At 34.6% G+C, this 13,587-nt stretch overlaps 1 protein-coding gene across 7 annotated transcripts in view; it reads left to right on the top strand.

Moving 5' to 3' along the window:
* Positions 1-1,062: 1,062 nt before the first annotated feature.
* The window catches only part of ema (C-type lectin domain containing ema), a 20,085-nt gene continuing 7,560 nt past the window's right edge, over positions 1,063-13,587 (top strand). For 2 of the 7 annotated variants that reach the window (XM_019046434.2, XM_019046431.2), the window contains exons 1-11: positions 2,768-3,008; positions 4,287-4,415; positions 6,215-6,348; positions 7,329-7,477; positions 8,641-8,870; positions 9,220-9,574; positions 10,146-10,407; positions 10,934-11,050; positions 11,530-11,684; positions 12,079-12,246; positions 12,932-13,228. In XM_019046434.2, the coding sequence (XP_018901979.2) occupies positions 2,947-3,008; positions 4,287-4,415; positions 6,215-6,348; positions 7,329-7,477; positions 8,641-8,870; positions 9,220-9,574; positions 10,146-10,407; positions 10,934-11,050; positions 11,530-11,684; positions 12,079-12,246; positions 12,932-13,228 (2,058 nt within the window). In that variant the 5' untranslated portion in view covers positions 2,768-2,946. Of the gene's footprint in view, positions 1,204-1,926; positions 2,107-2,767; positions 3,009-4,286; positions 4,416-4,737; positions 5,279-6,214; positions 6,349-7,328; positions 7,478-8,640; positions 8,871-9,219; positions 9,575-10,145; positions 10,408-10,933; positions 11,051-11,529; positions 11,685-12,078; positions 12,247-12,931; positions 13,229-13,587 lie in introns of those variants that run through there. The other 5 variants (XM_072296777.1, XM_072296778.1, XM_072296775.1 and 2 more) reach the window with 5 other exon arrangements.

Here is a 13,587-nt window from a genome sequence, read left to right as displayed (position 1 = left end):
TCAATGTTTTGTATTTTTCATTGTGACATTGTGAACTAACACACTTTAACAACCCACCAATCAAACATTAATGTTTGATTGGTGGGTATATATATAGTGGGATATGTACTTGCGGAAATTCTCTTTCTATTCCAATATTTTCTCTTGCAATGAGATGGTAATTAGAATTTTGTCAGTGGTCGTATTAAAAGAATTAAAATTCTGATTCTTTTGATAATACTATGATTCTCTTAATTTGAGCTGTATTAAAATAAAATTTGGTACAAATCCGGTTAAAAGCTTTGGGAACATTCCTATTTTTTGAATTTTTGATACTCCATCTGGAAAAAAAAATCCTCAACTTCTGAGATTTGTTAAAATTTGATGCATGGTCTGTTCAAATTTTCTGTTTTATAATTTTAGTAAAACCCTGTCAGAATGGGTATTTTCAAGTTTCCAAAAAGATTATTTACTATCTATTCTATCACCTAATAAATTATATTTACCTTGCTGGAAACACTGGACTGTAATTTTTGTAGGACCCTGTAGATCAAGTAAAAATTTGGTAAAAAGTAAAAGGTTTGAAGCTCATACTTTTGGGGTGTAAAATATGAATTTTTTTAGGCCTCTATGATTTCATCTTTTGCAGTTTTTCTTTTCTATACTTCGAGTCTGAAATTGAAGAGAAAATGCATTCCACCTAGGATGCACCTCAAATTAGGTATTTCTTCTAGAAAAATGTATAAAATACTAAAACGGCAACTACTTGCACATGAATTCCTTTCTGCTCTAATATTTGCTTTTCAGGTATTCTTAATTTAGTTGTGAAAATTTTAAGCTCTAAGTTGTGAGCCATGTTCTACCCGGAACAATTGACTGACTATTTACGACTATTTCAAATGTAAGCTCATGCTTTTTTCGTGTAAAGTTTGCTGGAGACCTTCTAATTTTAGGGAGTGAGCTCCATTGCGTGAATCCTCTTCATATGTCACTTGCTGAATCAAGTACTTAATGGTAAAATGCCAACTTATTTGTCATGAAATTGATGGAATGTTTGTAATTTGGTTTTTTTTTTCCCGCCAGAATGAAGAAAACGTCTATGGATCGAATACTATCCAGAGGCATCTGAAAGTATATTTACAAACGTAGTGCTGAACATCATTCTTTCTTCAGACTAGCTCAAGTTTTACCAAATCCACCAGACATCCTTACCTCTATATTTGGGTATAAAATATTTTTTCTTACATCCTCATCTTTTTATTATCTAAGTATTGAATCTTTTAAGACATCTAATCAAACATTTTCTCCTTCTTTCTATTTGAAATTTTTCCCTTATCATATTTTTTTCCTTCCTCTTCTCTCTTTCAATGACTAAGAGGGAAATTCTCTCTGAGCTGCACTAAGTGTAGTCGCTAGACAAGCCATCTGAATATCAAGGTGATAGCATCATAATTGCATTTCCTAATGCTCAGGAGTGAGCACTAGTTTCAATGTTACTTATTTAATTGAATTTACGTGAAAGATCTTTTTTCTGTCGAAAGTTTCCATAGAAACACCGGAGAGTTGTTCATGGTTAACCTTATGAACGCAACAACAGCAGCAACTACAAAAACAACTCTGTTTAACCTCAAAATTGAAAATATTCTAAATTTTATCCTGTGAGTTTCAAAATATGTGCATAAATATAGGTGATATAATTGGAAAATTATTCTGTCTTGTGTTCATGATATGTTTCACATTATGGGTGGGCTACATCCTTGTCGCTCTTCCTTGTTATGAGTGCAGAGGAGAGATTGAGACAAGTGCTTGCTGGAAATTCAACACAACATACAGTGCAGCCGTGCGCACGTGTTTCAGAAAATCCTGCATCACAGAATGTTCCAAGCAGGATACAAAGTGGTTTATCACCCGAACATGCATGAGCCTTGACGATACATTTTATTGCAGAAGTGAGGCAGAGAAAAGCAAAAAGAATGACAGGCCTTTAGGAAGGGCTCAATGTGCTGTCTGTGATTCGGTGCTATGTAATAGTCAGCCAACACCCTGTCCAGCCAAGAAAAGAACACCACAACAATGAAGTTACATTTTATTGTCACTACTATATCGTACTTGGTTGGTAAATATGAAGTCTGTAATGTTTTCCTATTTTCTTCTCGGTCTTTTAAGTCATCTATTGGAAGTGACTCTACAAAAATGTCCCGGGAAATAAACAACCAGTGGGGGGAGGGGGGAATAAATCATTAATCTACTTATTTTATGAAAATCTCATTCTTCTTCTACCTCTTTTCTTTTTTACCGTGCACATTGAAATAAATGTAAGTATTTGAATACAGGTGTGTAGGTTTTTTTTTTTTTTTTTTTTAAAAAAAAAATATTCTGTTATTATTAATATTTCCCATTTTGGCTAATTTATATATTGATCTCTTTCTACAAGCTAATGTAATGGAAATATCGAGCTTAAGAGCAAGGAAAAGCTTTGGAAATGGTACAGTTTTACCGCCCCATGTCGAAAATTACCAAAATATTTTATTTCCCTCTAGTGAGTTCAACTTCCATTTGACTGAATTAAGATCGTATAAAATCATAGCTGTTCCCAAACGTCTACTTCTCAGCTCAAAAGTCACGGATACCCGCGTAATCGGACTTAAGAGTCTAAACGGTCAAATGATAAGTTGCGCTCTTTTTTCGCGCGTTAAATTTCGTAATTGGGCGGGAGATTTCGTATTTCGTGCTTTTCGTGTTCGAAGAAGATGACTAAACGTTGGCGTAACGATTCGCATCAATAAACAGTCTCATTAACCTCACTTTATTGTTTTTCTCCCCTGTTGTTATCTGTTATCACAGATTGTTATTTAAGTTTAAACTTCCATGAACGTAAAAAAACTCTCCCGCAAAATGTCTTGCCCTGTGCTCAATATTATTGTGTTGTGTTCTTAGAATTTATTTTCGATTCAAAGTCCGCCCACAATGTATCGTTTGTTTGGTGGGTTTGGGAAACCCAAGAACCCTCATTCGTTGGAGAATCTAAAGTAAGTCAACTTCTGTTGATTCTTCGCATTGTTCCCGAAAGTGAAGTCAACTAGTCACTGATTTCACGGATTGGCGAGTGCATTAGTGGTACTGTAGGTCCCAATGATGATATTGCAAATGGCATTGGTAGATACTAGGTGGCAATCTCAACATTTGGCTGAAAGTTTTTCGACAGTCGGACTTCTTACTTTTCTTTCAAAGAGTTCAAAGTTTACTTTGTCTTATTCATTAAGACCAGTCTTAGTCATCAGCACACCTTTCTTTTATGCATGCTTTTGTCATTGTTTGGTTCTTTCTATCCCAAAGCCGATTATTACTAGAGGTAGCCGAGTCTCTCATTTTCATCAGTGAAAGGTCAGCGCATACATATTTAACTTCTGTATTTGAGTCTTGCCTTTCTTACAAGACAGCCTTCATCTAATTAGGTGTTCTGATTCTTGCAGGGGTAAGTCACTCCCCAATGGAGCATAATGGTTTGTGTCCATAGTTATTTTGAACGCTCAATTCTGATTGATATTATTGCAATGTGAAACTTAAAAGAAATGTAACTGTTCAAAAATTAGGAGTTCATGGAGTTCTTTTGCATTAAGTAAACAAACAAAGCTTAGAGTGCATTCCAGAGAAATTTCCTTCTTTTTTCAGTGAGAATACTTCTTGTTTCAAGTGACGAAACCATCTCTATCGCTGTCGCTGATTTTTTCCCCATATAGCCTTTCATGGTATAAGATTTAGTCCCAAGGACAAATATTTCTGTCATTCAGCAACTAGTACGGACTTTTTTACAAAATTATAGTCTAACTGTGAAAATTTTGGCGTACTGGAGATGACATGTAGTGTCATGATCTGAGAAAATATTGCAACAGAGACGCCTCGTTATATCTTAAAGTATTCTTAAGGCTGGCCACCAGTGATTATCTTCTGTTTCCTGTATTTATGTATTTTTTGAATAATAAACTACTACTACTACTACTACTACTACTACTACTACTCCTCGTATCCAGGGATAGTCATGCAAAGTACAAACACTAGTCTCTACATTTCAAAGGTGACAGGATAGTAGAGATTTTTTTATTGTTTTTTCAGTGCTGTCGCCAGGAAAAGGAATGTGGGCTCCTTTTTAAATTCTCTTGATAAAACGTCTGAAAACAGTTACAATCTTTTTTAAGAAATCCGCGTTTCAGCGCCTCCTTAGTTCCTTCCCTAGTCAGAAACTTAGAGAAGCTTTTAATAATTTGTTACAATCATTATTGACTTTTGACTGTTTAATGCTTTTTCAGACATCTGTACAATGTTCTCTTGAAAAATAAAACCGTCACAGATAACAATCGAGGTCTACTGGTGGAAGTTCTTCGGTCAATAACTGAAATTTTAATCTGGGGCGACCAGAATGACAGCAGTGTTTTTGAGTAAGTTCATTCAAATACGTTACCTGTGAAAACCTTGGAGTCCATTCTCTAGGAATGGTGGTCAGTAAATTATAACACAGTACTGATGATAAAAAAGAGAACAAAAAAATGAAAGCCTGCTGCTAATCAATTCCTTTCCAGCATAACCTGTTGCTTTCTGGAAACTTTTCTTCTGTCAAAGACTTCCTTATTATACTTTCAGGCAACAAATTTTTGTGTTGATCAAAAAAACCTTTATTAGCCAAGTTTAAGTCCTGTCATGTCATGTCTTGGACATTCTTGAAAATAATCTCAAATTTTCATTCTTATCAGGAAGTATTATCCTCAATGTCTTACAGGTTTCCATAGAAACTCTAAGTAATTGTATAACCAATAAACTCCTCTTGTAACCTCAAAATTTGGAAAGTATCAAAATTTGACATGTGATTTTTAAAATGTGTATAGACTGTGAGTTTGGGGATGCGCTCGCTAAATTTTTCTGTATCCTGGTGATGTTAGGTTTTACATTATGGGTGGGCTATATTCTAGTTGCTCTTCCTTGCTACGAATGCAGGGGCGATTCCACAACTCGATGCTACAAATTTAACTCAACAAACAATGCTGCTTTACGCACTTGCTTTAGGAAATCCTGTGTTATATCATGCAATCGCAAAAATTCGAGGTGGCATATTATTCGGACTTGCATGGACATTGAAGATGCCCTGCAATGTAGAGAGCAAGCCAAGTCAGCAGGCAATAGTGAGAAAAAGTGCCTTGTTTGTGATCAGACTCTCTGTAATGGGATGCCGAACGCATGCAGTCAGATGAATGTTAATGGATGATGAATCACCATGATCAATTTTATTATCAAAGCAATACGCAGGGTGTGTGTGCCCTTTTATCTTCAGTTATATTCATAAAAATTGTATACTTTTACTCCAGGAGATTCACTATTTTAACTATTATTATGTCCATCTACATAATTTGTGTAATTTTTGTATGAATTTCCCATCCTAATACATATCTCATTTTAAAGTGTTGAACATCGGAAAACGTTTATATTTTTCTAATTTTGAGGTTCAATGAAAATTTGTATTTATACAAACCATTTTAAAATCTTTCAAAAGACTGATGAGAAAGTGGTCATGCTAGTTTCATGCTATACTGATGGTAAAACTCCCAAACTGCGTATCTCTGTTGCAACATCTCAGACTTCCTGACATACTTCATTTTTTAAATGGAAATTTCTTCTTTCTGCAAAGAAAATGCTGTAGAAACTTCAAGGAATGATGTTGACCTCCTTTTAAAAAATAAGTAAAATAAGAGCCAAGACTTAAAAATACGACAAAGGAGTTATGTGGTTTGGGAGTCTCACCATCAATATTCCATGGGCCCAATAAATGTATAAAAAAAAAAGTGTGCCATTGCAAGAGCATCTGTGTTTTTTGTAGAGAAATTGCTGGAAGAATCGCAGCTTCCATTTTTGTAACTACTTGCAGAAGGAAAAATCAAAATTTAAGCAGAATTTTCTTAGATACTATGCTTTTTTTCATTTCATATCAAGCATCGAAACGCATTTATCAGATCCTGATAACAAATAATTTTCAAAATCCTTTCCAAGACTACACTCTCAGTGGTTGGGAGGAAACTTCCCATACTTTTATTATTAGTGTATTTTTTGAGACATACACTATTTTCATTTTAGTTTGAAAAAAAGTGGGCATAGCATCGTAGGAATGTATTATAAGTTGGATCTAGTATGCTTATTCAAGGTTTACAAGTTTTCCCTTATTAATTATTTGCTTTTGTTTTTTCTACAGTTTTTTTCTTGAAAGAAATATGCTATCTTTCTTTCTGGAAATCCTGAAACAGAAGTGTGGCAGCTACGTGAATGTACAGCTTTTGCAGACTTTAAATATTTTGTTTGAAAATATTCGTAATGAAACTTCTCTTTGTAAGTAATCAGATTTTTTCCTTTTTTTTTTTTTTTTTTTTTTTTTTTTTTTTTTTTTTTGTTTTGTTGTTTTATTGGATATAAGTTAAATTTTACAAATGGACAGAAAATCTCACTATTATCGTGAACAAGTCAGGCCCTTTGCAACTTCCTATCACCACTGAAACTTATCTTCCAACAGATCATCGAGCAAATGTCACCATCTATTTTTTCCAGTGGCGTGGCGTGCTTTGCGATATATTGATTGATACGCCGCTCAAACCTATGAAAAAAGATCGATTATCAGGGTGTTCGCAGCAAACACCTTAAGTAGTAATCGATTCTTCACCGTAGCTTTAAATGGCGAGATATCGATAATCGATCATTCACGCCACGTCACTGATTTCTTCCTCAAACATTGCACATGACATCCATGCTGCCCTCTTCTGGAAGGTACCCAAGTCAGCATTTGTCGGTGCAACCATCCTTCCGTCAGCCTTAGCACTTGTCTAAACCAATTGCTTGGCAGCTTGGTCATGATATCACACACTGTATTATTTTCAATCCCCGTTATTGCATGAACTTATTCATTATGAAGATGCTCTCTTCTCATAACATCAGTGGATCTCCATGGAATGTCCATTTCTTGATTTCTTCAAGATTTTCTAAGATCTCAATTTAAGCTGTCAAACCTCACTCCCACAGATTGTGGTACTTTTTGGGGAATTTTTAAATTACTTTTCAGTTAGCAGCCTGCGCATAACTCTATTAATCATCAGTTCCCTGTCTTCTGTGGAAATATAAATCTTTAATTCAATGGTAATCTCATTTTTATCAGGCTAATCCTTGTTGCATTTTAATTGACTTTATCTTACGAGTAAGCTAGGTATTTAAACAACTCATGTGTTTCGAATTCAACTTATATTGAAATCACATATCCTGTGTGAAACAGGAGATGCCAGACCAGGTTGAGGTTAAATCAATGTTTATCTTATTTTCAGATTACTTGCTCAGTAATAACCATGTGAATTCCATAATTGTTCATAAATTTGATTTCTCGGACGAAGAAGTCATGGCGTATTACATATCATTCCTGAAGACTTTATCTTTAAAACTGAATGTACATACTGTGAATTTCTTCTATAATGTGGTAAGCTCATCTCTATAAATGATTTTACAAAACAAGTGATGAAAGAACAAGTAAAATAAATGAATATTTCTCAGCATCCAGCAGGTAATGAGGAATAGGTTTTCTTCTTCTTTTTGTAGTGATCAAATCTACAATTTTTTACTGTAGCTACCCAAGAGGAAATGTCACCGATTAAACTCACCACTTTACAGCAAGGCAAAACTGTGACTGCTCATAATACTGCTTTTTTGTTTTTTTAATAATACAAGTCACTAAGTGGCCCAATATTAGGGTGGCTATTGGTGCATGAAGCCTAAAAATATCACCGATTTTTTGCCAGTCAATTTTAGTTGACACTCTGGTACCTCAGTACAAAAAATAGGAAGTCTTGTCATCTTTCAAATATTTTAGGCTACTTTTAAAGTGGACAAAGTTTAACAGAAAGCTACCAAGTCACTCGAGTTCAGACGGAGAAAAACAGGTCTGAAGTTTTATTTTTCTGTAAAACTCAATATTAAATGCTTATTTTCACATTCTTAATATTTTATCTTGACTCAGAATTTTTGACTTGAAGTATGCAGGCTTTGCAGCTAGTTCTGCTTAAAATCACTTATAACTCATTTTTTCCCGAAGTGTGACTTGATTCCTTTCTGTTCAATTTGGCCCAATTGAAAAGAGTTGGTAGTGCCTGGTCAGTACCAAATTTAACCCATCTATGGAATTTCACCATTAATAAAGAACTGGTTGGTTCTTTGTAGTTTTCTAAATTTAGGGGCTTTTGGGCATTCTTTTGGTAGAGTTAGGAAATAACCGACCAAAATAGCCTCTGAGAGAAAATTAAGTAGAGAGAGCTACAGCCTGTACCACAAAATGTGTCAGTTAGTAAGCTCAGTGCGGAGTAAGTGACTGTCTTAAGGTTTTTGTTAAGGATTATATTTCAGATACATTGGCTAGTTCATACAACCTGAGGTCGCCAAAGCCTATCAACCCCTAGACAGTAGACAGAGCTGCTCACCAACTACATCCCTCAGCCTCCACTTTTTGTCACAAATATACTTCATAACATGGAAATATTCTCTACATTATATAGAAATATTAATGTACAAATGTATTCTATATTGTAAAGAATTCGCCTCTTACCAAGAAGAATATCACCAATGCTTTGCATGCTTTTGTGATTTCAGCACACGAATGATTTTCCGCTGTACACGGAAGCAATTAAATTTTTTAACCATCCTGAGTCAATGGTTCGAATTGCTGTGAGGACATTAACGCTCAATGTATATAAAGTAGGAGACAAGTCGATGTTATCTTTCATTCGGAACAAAACAGCTGCTCCATATTTCTCCAACCTCGTCTGGTTTATCGGCAGTCATGTGCTAGAGTTAGATGCTTGTGTCTCCAATGATGCTAAGTATGTTCTTAAGATTTTATCTCCTACAGTATTCTATGTCTAGCTCTCATATATCCGAAAATATATCACATCATATACCATATAGTAAATCATGAGCAAGTATGTATCGATCTCAGAATTTGGTCAAGTAAAAAATACAACTAAAAATGGAAATGAAGAAAGGGAATCTGATCTGATAAACCTAGCTTTCTAAAGTTTTGCAATCTATAGTTGAGTACTGACTCAAATTGAAATTTGAATGAATACAACATGATAAAAAAGACAGCTAAAATAGTAGGTATATCAAATTGTATTAATTTATTCATGTTATGGCGTACTTTTTAATAGGGGACTCTTTTCTTTTTTGCAGCAATCAAAACCAAATCCACTGCCTTGCAGACCTGGTTGCAGAGCACCTGGACCATCTGCACTACCTCAACGACATCCTGACTCTGGATATATCAGATCTAAATGAGGTGCTCAATGATCACCTTCTTAACAAACTCCTTACTCCTCTCTACATCTTCTCGTTAATACCTGATGATCAGCTCAAACCTGCACAAACTAGTAAACCGCGCATGAGTACAATTGTCTCACTTTTCCTCTTGTCACAAGTCTTCCTCATCATCAGTATGTATCCTTTAGTTCGAACCCTGACAGAGATCATTCTCCAAGGAAGCCTAGATATTTTTGAACACGACGAAGACTCGCCTGTCTCCAACAAGGTATGTTCTTAAATTTATCTAATTTATCAGCCAATAGAAATGCTGTGCAAGAGATAAAGAAAAAATGTCTCAAAAATTACAAAATAATTCCATCATAGGTGCTCAAAGTTTAGAAGGAGTATCCTAAAATTTAAAAGTCCTTTTGATTTTGTGAATGCATTTTGTTACTTTGTCACTCACCTACATCTCTCCTTGCATCACATTCCGTAACTTTCTAAATTACTACTGAAACAAACTTTGATTTTAAGTATAATCTTCAGTTGCTGTATTTTGGAAATGTAAAGTAGGTTTTTAAGTCATAAAATGATTCATGCCTTGGAACATAAATTTATCACAATAAGATATAAGGCCAAAAGAATTATTTAGTATGTGGCAAATTGCAAAAAAAAGGTCCAGATGTATTGCAAATCAAGATGCAGCGTATGGACCATTGGATATTGAAAATAGGTTAATAACCAGCATAATTAGTATGTATGATTTCCCACTTTCAGAGGAACACTGTACATCCCTTTTTTATAACGTGCAATCCTCCTATTAAGCATTTTTTTAATCACTTTCGCACATTTTGCAGCTTATCATACCAAGTTTTGTGCCTCCACCCAAAACACTAGAGGAATCGTTAGATAGTGCAACGACTCCAAGTACAAGCATAGTCTCGACAACAGAATCCAACGTTTCAAACATCACGGATGAAGAAAAGGAGCAAATACTTGCACAAGAGCTTCAGACAGGCTTCTTTTTTGAAACTATCATCAAAGCACTCAGCTGTGAAGAAAACGACCATAAAGCGCTCTTTGCTTTGTGTCTTTTGCACTCAATATCTTGTAACAAAGGTAAAAATGGTATCTTAAAACTAATTCCTGTGTTTAAAGTTTATTTTTTTAATAGTATAGCATGAAGTGCTTTTGGAAATATGATTGTCAGCTCCTAAATAAGACAAATTCAGGTTGAAATACATAACCTTGAAAAGAGTTTTTTTTCTACAAGCCTAACCGTTCACTGATACAAGTGTATTTCTTGGATTTCCAAACTTCATTTTAAAAGATTTACAAGAATACCTCGATTATCTAATGCATTTTGGCAAAGCCTGCGCCGGATACCAAAAATACCGTGTAATCAAATATACACAAGTTAAGGGTGAATGGTCAAGTATTACTATAGCTTATAATTCATCCAAAAATTTGGGGGAAAAAATCAAAATTTTTCAGTGAACTTTGCAGATTAGTGAGTAGCAAAACTGAAAATTTTATTTTTTCAATTTTTCTCAAAATTTGCAAAATTTTCATGTTTACATTCATGTTAGTCGGTCAATTTTTAAATGCTTTTTATTTCAGCTAATTATTTTCTCTGTATTCGTAGGTATCAATCAAGACTTACTAGCAGGTACTCTCATTGCAGGACCCAGTGAAAAACCAAAATATAATACTCGGCTCGTAGAAAAATTAATTGAAATCATGTCTTTAAGTTGTCAACCAAGTAAGTATTTTCCCCTTGTTTCTACCCCTTAATTTGAACCCCTAGCTCAACTACATAGGAAAATATTATTGCTGCATCAGACTGTTAGCTTTACCTATCAAAGGAAATGCCTCAGGCTAAAATAGAATCTTTTGAGACAGATATTTTTTCTGTAATAATTTGTATTGTAAACGTACTGAATAATTGTTTTTTTTTTTCTTTCTTTTAACTGGCCTTGAGTTGTAGCTCATTGTAAAGCTCTCATTTCCCTTTGTAAAATGCTAATTGTGTTTGAGAAAAATAGAACATCTTTTCACAAATGCTGATGCATTTTTTTTTTTTTTTTTTTTTGAGGTTCAGGTTGAATTTTTTTTTCCCCCTAAAAAAAGATTTTGTGCTTGTCATGTTTCTTGACCAAGTGTGTGTGTGTGGGACTTTTTCTCCCTTTTCTATCAAATAACGTCAATTTTGTAGTCACTGTCTGCATTAATTTTTTCCAGGAAGCGGTATCAGATTAGTAACCCTTGAACTGACAATAGCTTTACTCAAACGACTTGTGGTGCTAAATGGCAGATCAATTCTACAAGACGCTCATTTTGCAGCTGTGATTGACGCCAAAGAGGAATCTATTCAATTAGCTCAGACTTTTTTCAAGGTATGAAGCATACTTAGTAAAATAGGGTTTAGTTCATTTGGCAAAAGCTTGAATCCTTGCACCGATGAAATGTCCCAACTCATTTTCAAAGCTGTGAGGTTTTTTTCAAACAGTTGACATCTGCTTTTCTTTTTTCAGTATGCAATAAGAAGCACTCTAACATCATTATCTCTGTAATTGGAATATTTAAAATTCAAATCAGTAACCTCTGGCAGGATTTTTTACCAAGCTTCCTTCATTTTTTGCTCATAAGTATGTTTCAAAATGTATTTTAAATTCAAAGTTCTCAAAACTATCCTCAACTTCCATTATCTTTCTAATGTATTTAAAAGTCAATTCTTAAAATTGTCTCCAATGTCCCTTGTTTTTCTAAGTTTTTCTCGTCTGCTTGTAGAATGATGATGTTTTCCTGGACACATTTGAGGATGAATACACTGATATGAAACGGAAACCATTAAATGTTGAGTTTTTGATGATGGATTCAAAAATTCTTCTTTCACCTTCCACCACTTGCACTCCACTAACTGGTATAGAATTTAGGAAACGTCTTCCCTGTGGAAACGTAAGTCTCTTGATCTTGTGTACATCGATTTTTTCCCATTCTACTTAATTATGAATGTAGAACAGATTCCTTTTATTAACTTTGCGCATTGCAGGATATGCAAATTAAGAGATACCTCCAGGGGCGGACTGGGCGAGCAGGGGATTGCTCCATGAACTGGCCCAGAAAGGTTCTGAGGAGCTCCTTTTGGCAAGTTTTGACGGGCCCTTTTAAGGGATTAATGTGAGGGATATTATTTTCCAAAGTTCACTCTCTTTGCTTTATTTGTTTGTGTAAAACAGATTTAATAAAATTCCTCTTCATGTTTATTCAGCTAAGATGAAATCAATCAATTTTAAATGAACGGAATGAAAAAATAAATGCATGTAGTCAAATTTTTTCTAGGGCTTGGGAGTACACTGACTAGAAAACATCATGCTCCAAGGATATACTAAAGAGGAATACGTATTTCTGAATAAAATACAATAATTCCAAACTTCATCAATTCATCCCATGTTTATGTTTCCCCTTGAATTATCAAAAATATATGGGTTTACTCTATTTCAAAGTTTCAGTCAAGTGTGCTCTGAGAATGCTAAGAAAAAAGCAAATACTCAATCAAATTGAACAATTAGAATGCTAGTGATGAGACGCCTCCTAAATTGGCGGATTATTGATTCATCATTTCCTTTTTATCCTTTTTCAGGTTGAAAGGGCAAGGCGTGCTATCAGGGTATTTTTGTTGATTCGGGAGTTCAGTTTAATGCTAACTGGAGAAATGGAGCTTCAACTGCCACTGACGGACAGGAGCAACTGTTATCAAGTTAACTCTGCCCTAGATTTTAATAACGCTGACTTAATTCATTGTATATTCATCGGTAAAGACGGCATCAAAGCTAAACGGTTCCTCGTAATTGACTCAACTCATCTAATCCTGATCGAGCCAGACTCACGATTAGGTTGGGGAATCGTCAAACTGGCAGCTTTTCTACAGGACATAGAGGTCATTGTTATTCTTTTTTCAAACAATACATTTTTTTTTTAAATTCTTTCATCTTTTGTAGGACGATTTCTGACTAATAATCATGACATTGCTCTCTGCGATTTTTGTTCCTCTTTCTAGGGAAGTATACATTTTTGTAATTTTATTATTTATAAGCAAAATACATATTATGTGCATAGAACATTGTCAATACTACACTTGCATGCACTGGATCTTGCCCATGCAAACGGATATTTTAACCATTATATAATGGATCCTGTTACAAAGACATTTACCTTGCTCCTTGGAGCTTACAGGTCTAATATGATAATGAGGTCCAATCTCATCTGCTGCTGTTGTCTTTTTCGTAACTGTGTGTG

The sequence above is a fragment of the Bemisia tabaci genome, chromosome 2 (assembly GCF_918797505.1).
Source record: "Bemisia tabaci chromosome 2, PGI_BMITA_v3".
Taxonomy (NCBI): domain Eukaryota; kingdom Metazoa; phylum Arthropoda; class Insecta; order Hemiptera; family Aleyrodidae; genus Bemisia; species Bemisia tabaci.
The sequence above is the reverse complement of the archived record's forward strand: the minus strand, read 5'-3'. Positions and strand labels throughout refer to the sequence as shown.